The sequence below is a fragment of the Epinephelus moara genome, chromosome 17 (genome assembly GCF_006386435.1).
Source record: "Epinephelus moara isolate mb chromosome 17, YSFRI_EMoa_1.0, whole genome shotgun sequence".
Classification (NCBI taxonomy): Eukaryota; Metazoa; Chordata; class Actinopteri; order Perciformes; family Serranidae; genus Epinephelus; species Epinephelus moara.
In genome coordinates, this window is record NC_065522.1 from 30,173,877 (window position 1) to 30,192,030 (window position 18,154).

The 18,154-nt window shown below is 43.0% G+C and overlaps 2 protein-coding genes across 2 annotated transcripts in view; both read right to left on the bottom strand.

The window, feature by feature from the left end:
* Positions 1–18,154, bottom strand: part of LOC126404307 (gastrula zinc finger protein XlCGF57.1-like) — a 76,765-nt gene that overhangs the window by 46,830 nt on the left and 11,781 nt on the right. The window lies entirely within an intron of this gene.
* The window catches only part of LOC126404278 (oocyte zinc finger protein XlCOF7.1-like), a 50,677-nt gene that overhangs the window by 1,512 nt on the left and 31,011 nt on the right, over positions 1–18,154 (bottom strand). The window contains exons 5-8 of the mRNA XM_050067405.1: positions 15,348–15,740; positions 2,890–3,621; positions 1,263–1,447; positions 244–403 (exon numbers count right to left, since the gene is read on the bottom strand). Of these exons, the coding sequence (XP_049923362.1) occupies positions 244–403; positions 1,263–1,447; positions 2,890–3,621; positions 15,348–15,740 (1,470 nt within the window). The remainder of the gene's footprint in view (positions 1–243; positions 404–1,262; positions 1,448–2,889; positions 3,622–15,347; positions 15,741–18,154) is intronic.

The window sequence follows — 18,154 nt, forward strand, 5'->3', positions numbered from 1 at the left end:
CTGAGAAACAAAAATTTACTTTACATCCTATAAACAATAACTTATATGATTGTATTTTTCCTTAATTGAAACTGTTATGACCATTTCAGCAGGTGCAAAAATCTCCACTCAAAGCAGTGCAACTTAATTTTAACACTGGTTAAAATATGACGATCTTATACATGCAAAAACACAAATATCATTAAACATTACTGTTACATGTAGAAGTATATGATCTCAAACAGATACTTCTCATCAACATACCATGGAAATGAACTGCATTCTCCGTATGATTTTTCAGGTGCCTCTGGATCGCACTCTCATTTTTGGTTTTAAATTTGGGGCAGAGAGGACACCTAAACTCGGATGGTGAAAGGGTGATGTGCCCCAGACTGGCTTCGTCACTCAAAATAGAGGGATGCATCTGAAAGAAAGAGAAGTCAATCAACATTGATAGCTAGAAAACATACTGAACATCAATCATATTTTACTGATCTAAAGGACTCATGGTGGAGGAGGCACTACAGCTATTTATGTATCCACATGTGTATGTGTATTAGTGCTCTGCATTACTAAAACATAAATACAAATGTATTTTTTGTAGACACCCGGGGCTATGTATACGTTATTTATCTGACCCGGTTAACCTTCGGGGGTCGCTCATGTCCTATACGACATGAGACGACTCTTGTTACTATTTTTAGAATATCTCCGGAAAAAAGATGTATAGAACTTGATTGAGCAGTGAAGGGTTGAGGTTATACAAGCATTAATACACAAGGAGACCAGGCAAACCAAAAAAAATGGCTTGTGTGCAGTGAGTGTGTGCAAAGATGTTTTACACCACAACACACCAAAAGCAGAGGGACACATATTAACCCTGCTGCAAACTACACATCTAAATTAACCAACACATCAAGCGAGGGCAGTAATAGTCTCTGACCAACATTAACACTGTTTACACACAGGCAGCTAACGTTAAGTTAATACCAATCATGCCCTCGTTTTTACACAACAAACGTAGCAAACCCACCATCCGGTGGCAGTAATTTGTGCATACTGAGATTCCCCAACGCCCCCCTAACTATTCGATACATTACGTAGAATTGCATCTTAGAGAACATTACACATGTGTTAAAAGATAATGAAGATGACGGCGCATGTAAAAGCAGCGGCTTGGTACTCTATGCTAGTGCTAGCCACTAGCTAGCACTGTGTTAAGTACTGAACAGAATTTCGTTGTACAATGTACAATGACAATAAATAAAGACTCGTTCCCTTACCGTTCTTTCTCTAAGTCGTGCGTGTATTGTTCGTATTCTTCTCTTCGTCTTCTCCGTCGTCGTCATCTTCTTCGGCGCAGACACAGACCAACTTCCGCTGTGACTTCCGGTATGGACTGTGGATATCCATCCCATCCCTTGTCTGCCATCTTGTCTGCAGCTGGGTCCCTCTCCGGAATTGCGGGCTTACTCACAAAAAAAAACAAAAAAACACACACTCAGGAGGATAAATGATTAAAATTCACTTATTCGAAAGAATGACTTTTATTGAATTTAATTTTCTATATAGCGCCAGATCACAATAGAAGTCATTAAAAGTTACCTTTCCTATAGAACAGGGTATACCTTGTCCTTCTATTAAACAAACTAAATAGTCTTATGTTATTTATCTTATTTACACCTTTAATTTTCAATTTTTAATTTCACAAGATCAGTATAACTTCTTCCCACTAAAACTCAATAATAAAAGATACACAATTAAAAAACAAAACAAAATAAAAACAAACAAAAATATTATGGGATGAAAAAATAATAACATAAGCTGAATGAATAAAATCGGAAATGACAATAAATCAAAATAATAGTAATACAATAAATTACTAAATAAATTTTAAAGTTTAAAAAAAGGCAACACAATCAAATAAATTTATTCTGTTGTAACACGCTTGTCACTAAAATATCTCAACTATTGTATCTGAACGCGAACATAAGCCTATCATGGACTAGGTCAAAGGTCACAGCGAATTCACAGTTGAAAAAGGTAGCTTTTCTTCTCCAAGGGTATACACTTCATCATTTCTGATATCCATTTCGAGGAATCCGACTTCCAGGTTAATGCGATACATTTTCTTGAAACAGCAAGACGGATATCAATGAATTTCCTGGAACTCTGATTTAGTTTCAAGTTTGTTATGTTTCCCAGAAGACAGAGTCCTGGGTCTAAATGGTTTTTCTCTTGTATGAGATCTCATGTGTTTCCTCAGGACTCCACTTCGACCAAAGGTTTTGCCACACTCAGTGCAGCTAAATGGTTTCTCTCCTGTATGGGATCTCATGTGTCTCTTCAGAGCTCCGCTATAACCAAATCTTTTCCCACACTCAGAGCAGCTAAATGGCTTCTCTCCCGTATGAGATCTCATGTGCTCCTTCAGAACTCCACTACAACCAAATCTTTTGCCACACTCAGAGCAGCTAAATAGTTTTTCTCCTGTATGAGATATCATGTGTTTCTTAAGCACTCCACTTTGACCAAAGGTTTTGCCACACTCAGAGCAGCTAAATGGTTTCTCTCCCATATGAGCTCTCATGTGTCTCTTCAGAGCTCCACTGTAACCAAATCTTTTCCCACACTCAGAGCAGCTAAATGGTTTCTCTCCTGTATGAGATCTCGTGTGTACTGCCAGAATTCCCCTGAGGCCAAATCTTTTTCCACACTCAGAGCAGCTAAATGGTTTCTCTCCTATATGAGCTCTCATGTGTACTTTAAGACTTTTACTGTATCCAAATGTTTTCCCACATTCAGAGCAGCTAAACGGTTTCTCTCCTGTATGAGATCTCATGTGTTTCTTCAGATCGCCACTGTAACCGAATGTTTTCCCACACTCAGAGCAGCTAAATGGTTTCTCACCTGTATGAGATCTCATGTGTTTGTTCAGATCTCCACTGTAACCGAATGTTTTCCCACATTCAGAGCAGTTAAATGGTTTCTCTCCCGTATGAGATCTCATGTGTCCCTTCAGATCACGGCTGTAACCAAATCTTTTCCCACACTCAGAGCAGCTAAATGGTTTCTCTCCTGTATGAGATATCATGTGTTGCTTCAGAATTCCATGACGACCAAAGCTTTTCCCACACTCAGAACAGCAAAATCGTTTCTCACCAACAATCAAATCATTGACAGAGACTTGATCATTTTTCAGAGAGTTTAAACCTGACTGAGGTTCTCTGGTCTCCTTCCAATCATCACTGTCATCAGTCTCTGGTTCAGAAGACGCTCCAGTCTTGTCATCAGTCTCTGATGGTAAATGTCTATCCAAATCAGAGTTCCTGGCTGGTTCTGCTCCTCCACAGTCCTCTCCTTCCACCTCTGTTTCCATCAGTTCAGTGTGTCTTTGATGAAGCTGTGAGGACTGAGGTTTCTCTTCATCATCTTCACTCTTCACAGAGACAGGAGTGGATGTAAACTTGGTGACATCATCCTCCTCCAGCCCTTGAAGCTGCTCTCCCTCCTGACTGATCCAGAGTTCCTCCTGTTCATCTTTAATGTGTGGAGGCTCTGGGTCCTCCTGGTCCACACTGGAGCTCCACTCCTGCTGCTCAGGGGGAACCTCTTCTTTAACCACCAACAGCTGCTGGACGTCTGCAAGAAACAGTAAACACACACACACACACACACACACACACACACACACACACACACACACACACACACACACACACACACACACGTTAGAGAGAAATGTTGTCATTCATTCACATCACAGCTCAAAAACTCCTTACTGAACTTCTTCAGATGTCTGAGCATCAAACAGCTTCACAGTGTTCACACAGCTGAGTGAGTGAGGTTGAGGTGAGCTTTAATTTCATAGCAGTCATTAACATGTACTGTTACTCTTGTCATGTCTGGAGGCTACAGTGTGGCTCTTTATTTGCTCAGTCTAAAGTGAATTATGTGAGAATGATTGTCCATAGGATGCAAGAGTTTGCCGTGAGTTAAGTTTGATTACTGGCAGCCTGAGTAAATAAAATGCCAGTAATGGCACAGTATCTGCTGCCTTACAAAACAACACAATGTAGATAACATTATGGACCATTTAAAGCCATTTTTCTGATATGTTATGTTAGCTAAATTAGCTAGCATTGGCTAATTTCATGGGGTTTCTCAACTCAGCTACCAGTGGTAGAAAGTTTAAGTTTTAAGTTTAAGTTTATTTACTTTATTAATCCACCTAAGGGGAAATTCAATGTTTTCACTCTAGCTTGTCAATTACACACAGGTCCGAAAGACACACACATGCACAAATTGGAGAGATGTCAGAGTGGGCTGCCCTTGGTGAGGCGCCCCGAGCGGTTGGGGGGTTCGGTGCCTTGCTCAAGTGCACCTCGGCAGTGCCCAGGAAGTGAACTGGCACCTCTCCAGCCACCAGTCCACGCTCCATATTTTGGTCCGGACGGGGACTCGAACAACCCTCCGGTTCCCAACCCAAGTCCTTATGGACTGAGCTACTGCCGCCCCAGTACGTACCTAAGTACATCAACTCAAGTACAAATTTGTGGTTCTTGTACTTGTGTCATGTATTCCCTTAAAGTGTGTGAGATTGGGGCAGAGCCGATGGTCATTGAAGAGAGGTGAGGTAGCTTGGCTGAGGACATACTTTGGCCCATTGGAGTTACTCGTGGAGAGGGGTTTCAGGACCTCATGATGGAACTGGAGCCACAATATAAAATTCCCAGTCGCACCACAATCTCAGCACACATTGTGCAGCTGTCTGACACCACACGGGAAAACATAAAGACTATTTTAAAGAAAAGACGGGAAGGACAGGTGGACATCCCTGGCCACACATGTTTATGTGACAGGCACAGCTCACTGTATATCACACTAATGGGAACTTGAAAATTATGTTTCGTGCACGAAGGAATTAAGAGGAAACCACACAGCTGTACACGTTGCAGAAAGCATCAGCAGCACACTGGATGAGTTTGACATCTCCTGTGAAGCGGTTGTGGCAGTCGCCACTGATAATGCTCTGAACGACGTTAACACCATACATAATTTAGGGCCTATTAATGTACTCTGTTTGGCACACACATTAAACCTGGCCGTGCACAAGGGGCTTGAGGTGAAAGCCGTTGACATTGCTCTCTCTAGACTAAAGCAAACTGCAGCCCATTTTGGGAGGTCTCCATCCCACACCTGCCTGCTGGAGGAAAAGCAGGAGCTCCTTGGATTGAAAAAAGACAGACTGATAAATGACTGCATCACCAGATGGAATACCACCTATGACATGATATGCCGTGCATCTGAACAACAAGCGGCAGCCGTCATTTGTATTAAATATTAAAGAGGCAACAGATAGCATTTTTTCCTAAGTATATCATTATGAAAATAATGTGGGTTGCACAGGGTAGTGGCCACAGTAAAATCAGACTATCAGCATTGACATAGCGTCGTTGTCAGGCGCAAACCTCCTATGTCCAAAACTGTTACTTTTCAGGAAATGAAAAAAAACAAAACGTGTGGTTTTGTAACAACTGGACATAACGTCATCAAACTTGGTATTGTGTCTTTACATATAGCCAGATATTTGAATGTGTCATTACTTTATTAATATTTTACCCAACTCAAGCTCACGTGGAGTTAGGAGGTTTGTGACCAACGAAAGTGGAGATAGAAGGTTTGTGCCGTCACTGATTATGACAGCCGCATCGGCTGCAGTAGCTCATTGCATTACGTTATCATCAACTTACAGGTTACAGAGTTTATTGTAACTATTTGTGCGCAGTTTTTGCTGTTGTTTAATACATTTGGCCAAAATCTCTTATAAAAGATAAGTGCTATTAACAGGTAAATGATGGACTAAACTGCACTTCAGTGGTTTTTCACCAGCACTTCTTCTCCACTTCCGCGTCTCAGGCCTCAAAATAAATCATTATCCTTGACAGCGTTTGTGTAAATTAAACACTGTATGTATTTATAAAGTTATTTATTTAGTCTAACATTGCAAACACCAGCTAGGGTGACCAGGTCCCAATAAACCAAATGTGGAACAAGGAGTAGGTCTGTGAGGGACAATGTGGGACACCCGCCCCCAGCGTGAAGTTTAGTCATCAGAGACTAAATACATTCTTTATAAACTATACATAGTCTACTGTGTATTAACACTGGACTGTTGTTAAATATTGAAGTATTTAGCAACACAGAGACTTGTGGTCAGTGGGATGTGAGGATCTGACTGAGCCTTAATGAAAGCTGTTGTCTTGTATTTGTTTCCCTGAAAATATTAACCTTATAGTCAAATACAGTTTATTCAGCCTGTGTAGTTGAGTGAATAGGTCAAACTGATATGATGCTGATTTACAGGAGAATTCATGTCAAATGGAGGTTGAACCATGAACATAAACTACTACAGGTCACCTGTAAAGCATTTTAATAAATCAATCTATCAGAATTAAAACAACTGGAGACTAAAAACAAACTGACGGGCCCTAGCGCTTAAACGCACATGTGGTGTTACTATGACAATAAACAGAGAGCCTACGTGGGCCGGCCGCTGCATGCAGCTTCTTCTCATTGAGGGTGAATGCAAGCGCAGGTGACAACCAATCCTGCGGGACATGGTCTCAATTTGCATAGTATATGCACAGCATAGTGTCTCCAATCAACACCCTGTGTTATTCTTCTACAGTTGAGTGAAACAATTACCAACATTTCTGGCTCAATACTGCTGCCTACTGGCAGGTGAACAAAACTGAATGAATATTTTCTAACACAATATATTTTTATTGAAAAATGCTCAATAAATAACAATGGCACAACAACAATAAATAATGCCATAAATAAAAATAATGCATAGACATAGAAAACCTGCCAACCAACAATAAACGCATAATGAACATTAATACTCAGTGTGTGTGTGTGTGTGTGTGTGTGTGTGTGTGTTAAAATGATTATAACATTGGTAAAACATTGGTAAATTGTCATACACAAATGAATTCATTATAAACAAGATTCGAATATTAAATTATGATGTGTGTGTGTGTGTGTGTGTAAGTAACTTCCTGAATAATGAACATCATGAACAGCTAATAAAACAAGGTCAAGGGTCAGAGCTGCTCAGTGGCCAGCAGCAGTAGACTTTGGTTGGGTTGCAGCTGCCTAATGTGAACGTACAGCCTGTGAAGCAGGGCTCATATGAGTGCAGAGGCACTGCAAGTCTTCACAGAGCATTTTGATCTGATAAATAACAATAACAATACAACTAGTCCATACCCGGGGATGTGTTATATATAGAGGAATAAGAAATCAAAAACAGTATATTAGAGGAGATGCAAAATATGTAGGAATGAGAGGTAGAATCTGTTTTATTAAGGGTAAAGGTTTACAGATGTTAAATAAAAGTGATATCCTGGGCCTGGATGTTTGTTTAGAACAGAGAGCGAACCGATTTTTGGAGTTGTTTGGTCATGGTTTGTGCATCTGCAGGTTGCATATGGCGTACCTGTAAATGTTGTGGGGCCATTAGGCATTGGGTTTATGTATGTATTAATATTTCTTTGTAGATGACATTGTTCATCTCAGTCCGTTTGGTGTGGTCCTCTTCATTGATTGTCAAGATTCTGAGTTGCAGGGGGTTGCCAACCCTGCTTGCCTCAACATAGAATTGTCCATGTGAAAAGAAGTCTTTCACAGAGTAGACACCCACGCGTGACAGTGACTGACCTTGTGATTTGTTCACAGTCATGGCAAAGCATGGTCGGACGGGAAACTGCTTGCGCACCAGAGTGAAGGGGAAAATATTGTCTGAAGGTGAGATTGAAATTCCTAGGGATGAGCAGCTGGGTGCCTGCGAGAATCCCAGAGACCAGCTGTGCTACCAGTAGGTGAGGGAGGATTTGCTTCAGGATGTACCGTGAGCCATTGCAGTGGCCATTGGTTTGATCTATATTTCGCAGTAGCATTATGATCATGCCAATCTTCAGTGACAGGCGATGTGGTGGCATGCCTGATGGGCAGAGTGTGTTGAGGAATTCCACTGGGTACATGTGGCTGTCATTTGGGCCGACGGTATCCACACTGTGGAGAGTGTGCTCCTCACCAGGGAATTTGTTGGCGATGTATTGACTGGCCGCGTCCACCTCAGCATTAGTGGGGCACAGGATTGCTCTTTCAAACAGCCATTGATGGCTGTGAATGTTTTGGTCAAGGTTTTCAAATACCCAGTTGACCAGTTCCTGCAGAGTTGTTCCTGGCATGAGCGTTTATTGTGACAGCAAACTCTCCCTTGTCTGGAACTGTAGGGATCTTCCCTTCTCCCAGATTGAGTAGGGACTGGCTGAATGAAGTGTCTTTTGTCATGCTTGCTGCTGCACGGGTGATCCGCATGTTGTTCTTGAGTTGCATGATTTCAACATGCTTCCAGAGATGGCAGCTCTTCAGGCATCTTCTCAGGAAACTGAGAAACTTCAATGTCAGTAAAATGATCTTAATGATGGTCTACCGGTCACTCATAGAATCCATTCTCACCTTCAATATCACCTCCTGGTACAACTTTCTCACAACAAACAGAAAACAAAACTCTCATGGATCACAAATCAAGCCAGCAAAATAATTGGTTCACCACAAACTCCACTGTTCCATCTGTATGAGCGCTCTGTTATCAGGAAAGCCACCCTGATCACAGAAGAACCCTCTCATCCCCTCCATCACTCATTCAGTCTCCTCCCATCAGGCAGGAGATACAAAGTCCCACTGGCCAGAAAAACAATTTACAAAAAATCATTCATTCCAACTGCAATAACAGCCCTCCACAGCAGAGGAGTTACAGTGCCTTGATAATGACTTGCTGCTGGTCCTTTTCTTTTTTTTTAAGTGTCAATATTTTGTACATGTATCTTTTTTGTGTGTTTTTTAGATCCTGTAAATGTCTTGGATGTGTTTTAAATGTCTTCTGTGTGTGTGTAAACCTGGTGTTGAGCCCTGTCAAAGACAAATTTCTGTTGCCTTTTGGTTCCAGACAACAAAGTTTTCTATTCTATTCTATTCATCTTGAAATGATCTGAGGTCATGTGCCATGGCGAACGACTCGTAGGATCTGGCGCCAGTCTCCACTGAAGATGGTGGTAATACCTGAGTGAGCAGTAAAATAGATGGTACATTATTTATATGACCAGTACCTGATGTCTATTATTACTTCGTTGTTATGTTTGTAATGAAGATTCCCTTCCAGAAAAACCACATGAATTTCACATGTGATTTTGTCACATGTGAAATATGTGGAACATGTTCTTTGCACATGGGAAACGTGGTTTTGGCCCAATTTTTACGCTAATCACATGTGACCACATGGTATCAGATTTTGTAGCATGTGGTCACGTGATTAACAAAAAAACTGGGCAACGTGTTCCACAAATGTCATGTGAAATTTATGTGATCACATGTGAAATTCATGTGGTTTTTCTGTAAGGGTTAGCTGGGATAAATGGCAACATCTACTGTTCGTTGGGTCCACAACATGAGAAAATAGAAAGATACATGTAGACATCCATACTAACATATGCTATTGTACATATGAAAATTGTGCAAGTTGTATTACAATCATACCTCCAAATGGAGAGTCACGTTTCCTGAGCCATCGGAATGTGCGATCTGCCGCTACGACAGCATGACGATCCATCATGGACACCTCATCAATTACCAATAGGGAGCACATACGGATCAGCTGAGCTCAAGTGTCGTTTTTGCTGATAGCACATGTTGACTCCTCAGTGAGTAGAATCGGGCACTTAGTGTGGCTGTGAAAGGTGGTTCCTTTTGGAAGTAATGTTGCTGCAATGCCACTTGAGGCTGTTGCAAGGGCTACTTTTCCATCAGCAAGCTCAGATGCAAGGATGAAGCTAAGTGTGAATGTCTTCCCTGTACCGCCACTTGCATCAAGACCAATAAGCCGGCCAAGGTCATGGCTGATGCTGTTAAGGACACGGTCTGCTACTGCTCTCTGTTCCTCATTTAGAAGGTGTTTTCTATTGTCAATGTAGCTCTGTAGGTCCGGAACACTGTGTTGTGTTTCGTGTCTGATGGCTTGGGGAATGCATGGTTGAATGAGAGCAGGATTTGGCAGAGGGAGATTGAAGTTAAGAGTGAGGTGAAATCCACGTCGCTCAACATGATCCTGGAGCTCCAACAACACCTGGTTGATGATGTTGTCATCTGGCTCGTTTAGCCCAGCAGCATGTATGAGGTCCTCTTACATGGCAAGTTTGTGTCGTTGCCAGAATTGAATGTAGTCTTTCTTCAAGACATATATGAGCATGTTTGCGAAGAGCTCACGTAGCTGGGCGCCGAATGTAACAGATGCTGCTTCCTCTATAACCAAGTCCATTTCATGGTCATTTTCACATATGCCTCTTGCCAGGCATGCTGCCATGTATGTGTCATGCACAACGCCATTGAATGTGCGAAGGTCCTTGTAGCAGGTTGGGCCAGGAACATGGTAGAGCAACATGCGCATGAAGTATAGGTCACTGTTATGAGGTGTGAAGGCAAGTACAGGAATGTAACCAATAGTGTCAGCCAGCTGCTCTGCATCATGACCATGACTCAGTCTGTTTTTACTGCGCTTGAGTGTCTTGCTTTTGTTGTCAAAGGAGAAATGCTTGAAGATGTCTGGGTATGTGATGGGTCTCTTATCAGCATTCTGCTGCATTGCTGTAAAGCAGGCTGTGAGGGTTGTACGTGGCGGGCCTGATGCAATGACAGCATGAGCTTCTTCATCATTATTGAAGGTGATGATTTTGTCTCCTTCCAGATGAATGGTCAACAGCTCAACAGGTGGATATTTTTTCTGGATGGGATAGTCATAAATTCTCCACAATGCTTCAGAGACACTGATGTAGCGACCCACCTGGTATCTTTCAATTTCATCATGCTCAATGTTCTGCTCTGGGCCTCCAACGTAGAGCATGCATCTGTCGGGGCCTTTGTCGAGGTATTTGTAGAGATACTTGACAGGCCACACCACCTCAACATTGATGTGGGCATCGTATCTGAGACATAGGTATGGGTTGAATGGAACAACCTACTGATTTGTGACAGTTGCTTGTACACCAGCACGCAGAGTCTTTGAAAATGAACGGCCTCGTGCTCCATGTGTGTCTTCTCGGCGCCTATGTAAAGGGTAGGAGCTGTCAGACATGGCAGTGTCAGAGCGAAAGTGTTTTGGGTCGACTTTTTTGCACTTTCCGTTGTCCGTACAGGGAGAGTTAGGGTGCAGGGCACCACATGGACCATGTATCATGTGGCTTGTGACCACACGATGCAGTGCAGGGTTAGTGGTGGCATCCGGGATTTCTGCTGAGACAATGCGATCAATGTCAGCAGGGCTGCGTGGTTTGTCAGCAACTACCAGTGTGAACAGCGCGTGTGCATGCGGGAGATGGCACTTCTGGGTTTCTTTCACTGTGACATAGGCATCTACATGACCGAAGATGTCTTTTTTCAGCATGTCATGGAGCAGAGCCTCCCACTTCATGTAGAAGACCCTTGCAACGATGTCTGGACGATCGTGTGGTTGTTGGTTTGGTAGCAGGGAGTCCTGAATTTCCAAACTGCTGGCTGTCAGTTGTACCTGGTAGAATCACAGCAATATCTGACACAGTTGGGAGGTTGACGGTACCTGTGGGCGGAGAATGTGTTTTGATGAAAAGTATTCCTGAAATGAGTAAAGATTAAGTTACACAACTTATGATCAAGGTGGGGAAAGGGTGTTTAGTCACATAAAAAATATTGAATCAGAGCTCAGTGATGTGCATTTTGAGGGTCCTTGAGAATAGCTTTTGTACCGAATATAGAAAAGAGGTAATTGTAAGCATACACTAAAAAGTATGGGGAAATGTGACATTTCAAAGAGAGGATGTTGTTACACTGGTTCTCTTATTTATTTAATTTAGTACTTTATAAAAGCATAAAAGCACCTCAAATAGAGCACAGGAAGTATTTTTCCAGAAGCAGTTTGTTTGTGAAGGTGAAGGTTTGTAGGGAGGGCACTGTATGGGAGCTGTTATTCATTTATGATTTCTATGGCCAGAATGCAGTAGAGACCAAAGTGTCAGGAATGCAAGTGTGCAATTGCTATTTCTGGGAACACTGTTTGTTATTAGGTGACTCGGGTGTTGGGTACAAACCTGGATGGATGTTGCGAGGAGCTTTGTCACTTAGATAGATTTTCATATGTGGATCGTAGATGTAAAGTTGTGCGAAACAGGGGACTGCTGAATCTGCGTCAGGAAGTAGGGGGCCAATGAAATGATGTACTTTTCCTTGAATACGCACCCCTGGATTGAAGCCACCTCCTGATGGACAGATTTCTGACATACCAATAGAGGCCATTGACAGGGCTTTATTGTAATTTCTGGCATCCTTCACAAAGACAGGGTTTTCAAGTAACAGTCTGATTGCCTCTGGGGGTTTTGGAGGGATTGAGCCTGGTTGAGGGTTGTCAGGGTCATAGTGGAGATCGACACGACCGTTGGAACAGCAGAATCCGTTTCTTTCCTCTTTCCAACAATATGCACCACGGAAAGAGCACTTAGGACATTGAAAGAGACTGACTTTGCTGAGTGTGTGTGACATCAACATACAGTGTTTCATCAAAGTACTGAATAACATCAGCACAGGCTGCACAGGGTTTATGTCCTCTTGCTAAAGCCAACCTTTGATGGTAGAGTGCTGTTCGGTGTGCAATAGCATCAGCACGCTGTCGCTCTGCACACTGCGCAGGTTTTTCCGTGGCACGAGCTCGTTGATGGGCAGCTGTGTTGGCACGCTGTCGCTCTGCACGCTGCGCAGGTTTTTCCGCGGCGCGAGCTCGTTGACGGGCAGCTGTGTTGGCACGCTGTCGCTCTGCACGCTGCGCAGGTGTTTCAGCAGCTCGAGCTCGTTGACGGGCAGCTGTGTTGGCACGCTGTCGCTCTGCACGCTGCGTAGGTGTTTCCGCGGCGCGAGCTCGTTGATGGGCAGCTGTGTTGGCACGCTGTCGCTCTGCACGCTGCGCAGGTGTTTCAGCGGCGCGAGCTCGTTGATGGGCAGCTGTGTCGGCACGCTGTCGCTCTGTACGCTGCGCAGGTGTTTCAGCCGCGCGAGCTCGTTGCTGGGCAGCTGTATTGGCACGCTGTCGCTCTGCATGCTGTTCAGGTGTTTCAGCCGCACGAGTTCTCTTTGAACGTATAGTTTTTGGTGAGGTGAACTTGGCTCTCCTGTTTGGCATTCTGCGTGTTTTGGAGACACGTGAGGGACCCTCAGCAGGGGACGTGGCTCTCCTCTTTGGCATTGTGCGTGTCTTCGAGACAGGTGAGGGACCCTCAGCAGGGGACGTTGATGGGTTATGTTCCCCTTCAAATACAGCATATGCTGGAAATAAAGTTGAAAACATTTTAAGGCAATTTAATGAATGGTCACAGTGAAAGATTTTAAGGGGTGGTAGCGGGGAGTCTACGTCTGACCATTGTTTTCCCACATTTGTGGCACTCATGCCAGCTATATTTTGAGTTAACTTCTGTCTTCTTTTTATTAAAGCAGCTGTGCGCAACTTTACGTTTTCGTTGATTATAGTGGCCCCCTTTGGTCGAAGCGGTATGACACCCACAGCCTGGTGTCGTAAAATCTCAACTGCAACCGGCAATTACTGCATGCATTTGTTTTGGAGAGCGAGAGGAAAATCATAAATGTTCTGTTGTAGCTCTGAATTTCTTATAAACTGAGGACAACTGCCTGCTGTATATTTGTGTTCATGGTCACAGTCACAGATAACTTTGTGGCATTTGTTGTAACGTTACTAGACAAAAGCGGCTCACATCAGCTAACGTTACATTTAGCTTGCTTATAACTTCCATGTCGTCATATATGGAAGTGAAACAACGTCTAACAAGTTGCGGTATATTCTCTTAATAAAAACAAAAATTACATACCTGTCAATTAGGAAAAGGGCCAACTCGGGATCAGTTTAAAAATCTTTCAAATCTCTCAGCTCTCTCCACTTGGTGAATGCCCGACCGAGGTTTACACGCGTTTGGGCTTGAGCCCTATCACTGTCCCGTTTAGCCTTCTTCTGTTCTTCTGTTCTTTTTCTTTTAGATGGTGCTCCTTCTTTATCCGCCATGACATCGAAAGTACAACCAAGTCCTTATAGATACATCTGGTAAAACTGTTATGTGTTCAGCAGTGCCCGTTGCGTACCGCTTACTCGAAGAACACTTTCTGTAAACACGGCTCTTCTTCTTCCCTCAATTTATTGGCGGATCGCAAACAACTTCCAGGTGCATACCACCACCTACTGTACAAGAGACTACTCCCTACTACATGTCATTTAGCCTGTTTCTTAAATCTTACTCGTAAACACGGCTCCTTCTTCTTCTGTGGTTTAATGGCTGCAGGCGTGTAGACTTACTTCCGCCTCCGGGTGCCGTATTCTGGTTTGCTGACTTCCGCTGTGTCCGACCCAACCAAGGCTACGCTAAATAGCCATAGAGAGAAAGGCTTTTTTGTCGCTGTTGGGTTCAAATAAATATGCGGATATTCAAGGCAGGGTGATACGAACTAGGGACAGTTTTATGAATGGTAAAAAGTTCCGCACAGCTGCTTTAAATAAAGGAGCTCCAGGTCATGTTTACTTGATGACCATTAGCCTAAATCTTTTTTTTTGCCATGGCTCACGGAGCAGTCTGCTTCTCCTCCAAGTCTATGCCGCTGCATGTAGAAGCTTCAGTGTTGATTGGCTATCACTTGTGCGGTGTAACCAATCCGTGTAACCAATCAGTGGGGGCTGTAGGCGGGACATTGTAACACAACCAAGAGTGGGGACTTCAGGCATAGAGACGGCTGTATCAGAGCCAGAGGAGCACGTTTTAAAATAAACGTATTTTATCGGTTATCGGTGAAAAAAAAACAGCCGATGCCGATTATCATAAACATCTTAGGGATCAGTCGATCCCTAATTACACAAACACACATGCAGAGAGACAAGCAAAGTCAAACCAAGCCAGCTGATGTCTGTCGAAAAGGGATATAAGTGGCTGGAATCAAACACTACACAAACAAGCCACAGTGCCCTGCTGGTGCTGTTTGCTGTGTAAGATGAGAACTCCCTGGCAGAAGTGAGAGTTCATCTCTTCTCCACAAAAAACACAGACAGAGTCTGACCAATATCCAATTAACACACAAAAATGACTTGACTCAACTTGTTTGACTCATACCAAGGACTTGACCTGACTTGCTTGATTCTAACCACAGTGACTTGGGACTTGCTTGAGACTTGAAGGTTAAAACTTGAGACTTGCTTAAGACAAGCAAATGTGTGACTTGACAGATACCTGACTGAGGTTCTCTGGTCTCGGTCCAATCATCACTGTCATCAGTCTCAGGTTGTAACTGTGTATCTGGATCTGAGTTCCTGGCTGGTTCTGGTCCTCCACAGTCCTCTCCCTCTGCTTCTGTTTCCATCTGTTTAGTGTGTCTTTGATGAAGCTGTGAGGACTGAGGTTTCTCTTCATCATCTTCACTCTTCACAGGGACAGGAGTGAATGTGAACTTGGTGACATCATCCTCCTCCAGCCCTTGAAACTGCTCTCCCTCCTGACTGATCCAGAGTTCCTCCTGTTCCTCTTTAATGTGTGGAGGCTCTGGGTCCTTCTGGTCCACACTGGAGCTCCACTCCTGCTGCTCAGGGGGAACCTCTTCTTTAACCGCCAACAGCTGCTGGGCGTCTGCAGGAAACAGTAAACACACACACACACGTTACAGAGAAATCATGTCTGGAGGCTACAGTGTGACTCTTTATGTGCTCAGTCTAAAGTGAATTATGTGAGAATGATTGTTCATAGGATGTGAGAGTTTGCCGTGCATCAAGTTTTATTACTGGCAGCCTGAGTAAATAAAATAAAATTATATAAAAGATTCTTCTCAACACAAATGTGGTGTTTTACTCAGGAAAACCGAGCTTTGTATCCACGTTATTCTTAGCCCCCATGATACCTTGCATGAATTATAGATGGAGCTTCCAGCGCTGAACCAGAACAGACGTTTTCCTATCATAATGGTACGGAACGGTACACTAACAGTTTGCTAATCCTCTTTTCTGGAGCGATTTGGAAATAAAACATGGAACACACCACCTCTTACATCTCAGACCTCGGACAACTTGATCATACCTCTGTCACCGTTGACTGCCATCTCACAGCATTTATTGTTGTTTTCCTTTTTACCCAAGTGTGTTTGGGTCTCACGTAGGATTGCCACTGTCCTGTATAATACGGGACACTCCCACATTTAAAATGTACTGTCCCTTACTAAATCAATACAGAATGCAATTCGTCCCTTATTTCTGTGCACACACTGCTGCATAAACCATGTTTTCATGTACTGGGAATGACATGAGAAATATTAAACCAAAAGAGTTTCATGGAACACAGCAGAGAAATATTAAAACAGAATTTGCAGAGGAGCATGACACAGAATGGCAGGTCTGTCACTCAGCGTCATCGCTGCCATGGATGGATGGAGACTCCAACACGCAGGACCGCCATTCACACACTCACTGACACCCTGACTGACTGACTGCAACTTGAAAAAGTTATACAAGGGTCCTGTTTCGGCCGAGTGTTAAACTATAAAGTTTATAGATTTATAAATCCTCATGTGCTCCAGATTCTGTTTTACATAGTCACTGTGAAGCTGGGCGCACGTTTGCACTCCCACACGGAGACATGAATTGACTGAGAGGCACACTTAAATCTGTTTGCGTTTCAATATGTGCACCTGTCGTTACATGCAACCATTAAGCACAGCTGTGGCTATTAATAGCACCCATATGGATGGATTTTAATTATCATTATTAAACCTAAGACAAATTATTGATGATTTATTTATAGTGCTCTTATTAAAGCAGACTTAACAACTTACTGGACAATAAAATCACAAGATCAAGAACATGGAAATAATGGCTCAAATGTAAGCTAATGTAAAAGACTAATAAGAAAATTCATCAGGCATAGAACAGATGATTATAGACTGCATAATAATAACATGATCACTAATATAAGGAAACCTAAACAAACAAGGTTAACCCATTGTTCCCACCCCGTCTATCTGAATTATATTGCATGGACACATTGGTAAAGCAGTTAACAGGAACTGTTTAGACTGTTTAGTTGTGCTTTCGTACATTCAATGTCCGATAGTGAATGTATCAATGTATCAACCAGAGCTGCAGCAAGTACCCTCTGCCTGTCCATTTTAGTAACTAGCTACTACTTACCGTGGAAAAACAAAACAAACAAAAAACACGGTAGAATGATTACAGGGAAAGGTTAGCGTGAGGACGTGATGGGGTGGTTGCCTGGCAACAATATATGAGACACACATATCACACACTCAGAATAGATGACTAAACACTATGTCCAATGTGCTCTGATTTAATTCTACCATCTAGTGGACACTTATGTGAATACAATATATACCGAATACTGTTACATCAGCTTCCCCCCCGAAACTGGTGAAATGGCTGCACCCAATAGTAAACGTCTTGTTTAATGTGTATTTGACGCGCGAAACTGGTGAAATGGCTGCACCCAATAGTAAACGTCTTGTTTAATGTGTATTTGACGCGTTAATACGGACGACAAAACAGACGTTTAGAACCCTTCCGGATTCCATAAGACAACAACACCGGAAAAGCTAACGACACCAGAGAAGCTAACGCGGCGTATAAACGTCGACAGACTTAATATTTATTGAACAAACCTGCAGTTATGTTATTAATAATGAACTTGTAATGTTTAATGAACAAACCTGCTCTGTGTAACCGAAGCTGAGGGTTGGAAACAGCGTCCATTAGTTTCCGTTGTCGCTCGTTCTCCTCTTTTGATCGACAAAGTTCCTCCTCGTACTCTGCTATCGTTCTTTCAAACAGCCCAAATATCTCTTCAGCAGCCGCAGTTAGTCGCTGCTTCACCTACGCTCTCAGCATTTGGACTTCAGACATGTTCACACTTTACAAACACAACAAAGAGACTCCGCTAACACACCTATCTACCAGACGCCATCTTGTTCAAACAGTGTGACGTTCGCAACAGTAAAGAGTACAGCTTCCGGGGTAAATGAGTTAATGAGCTTCAAAATA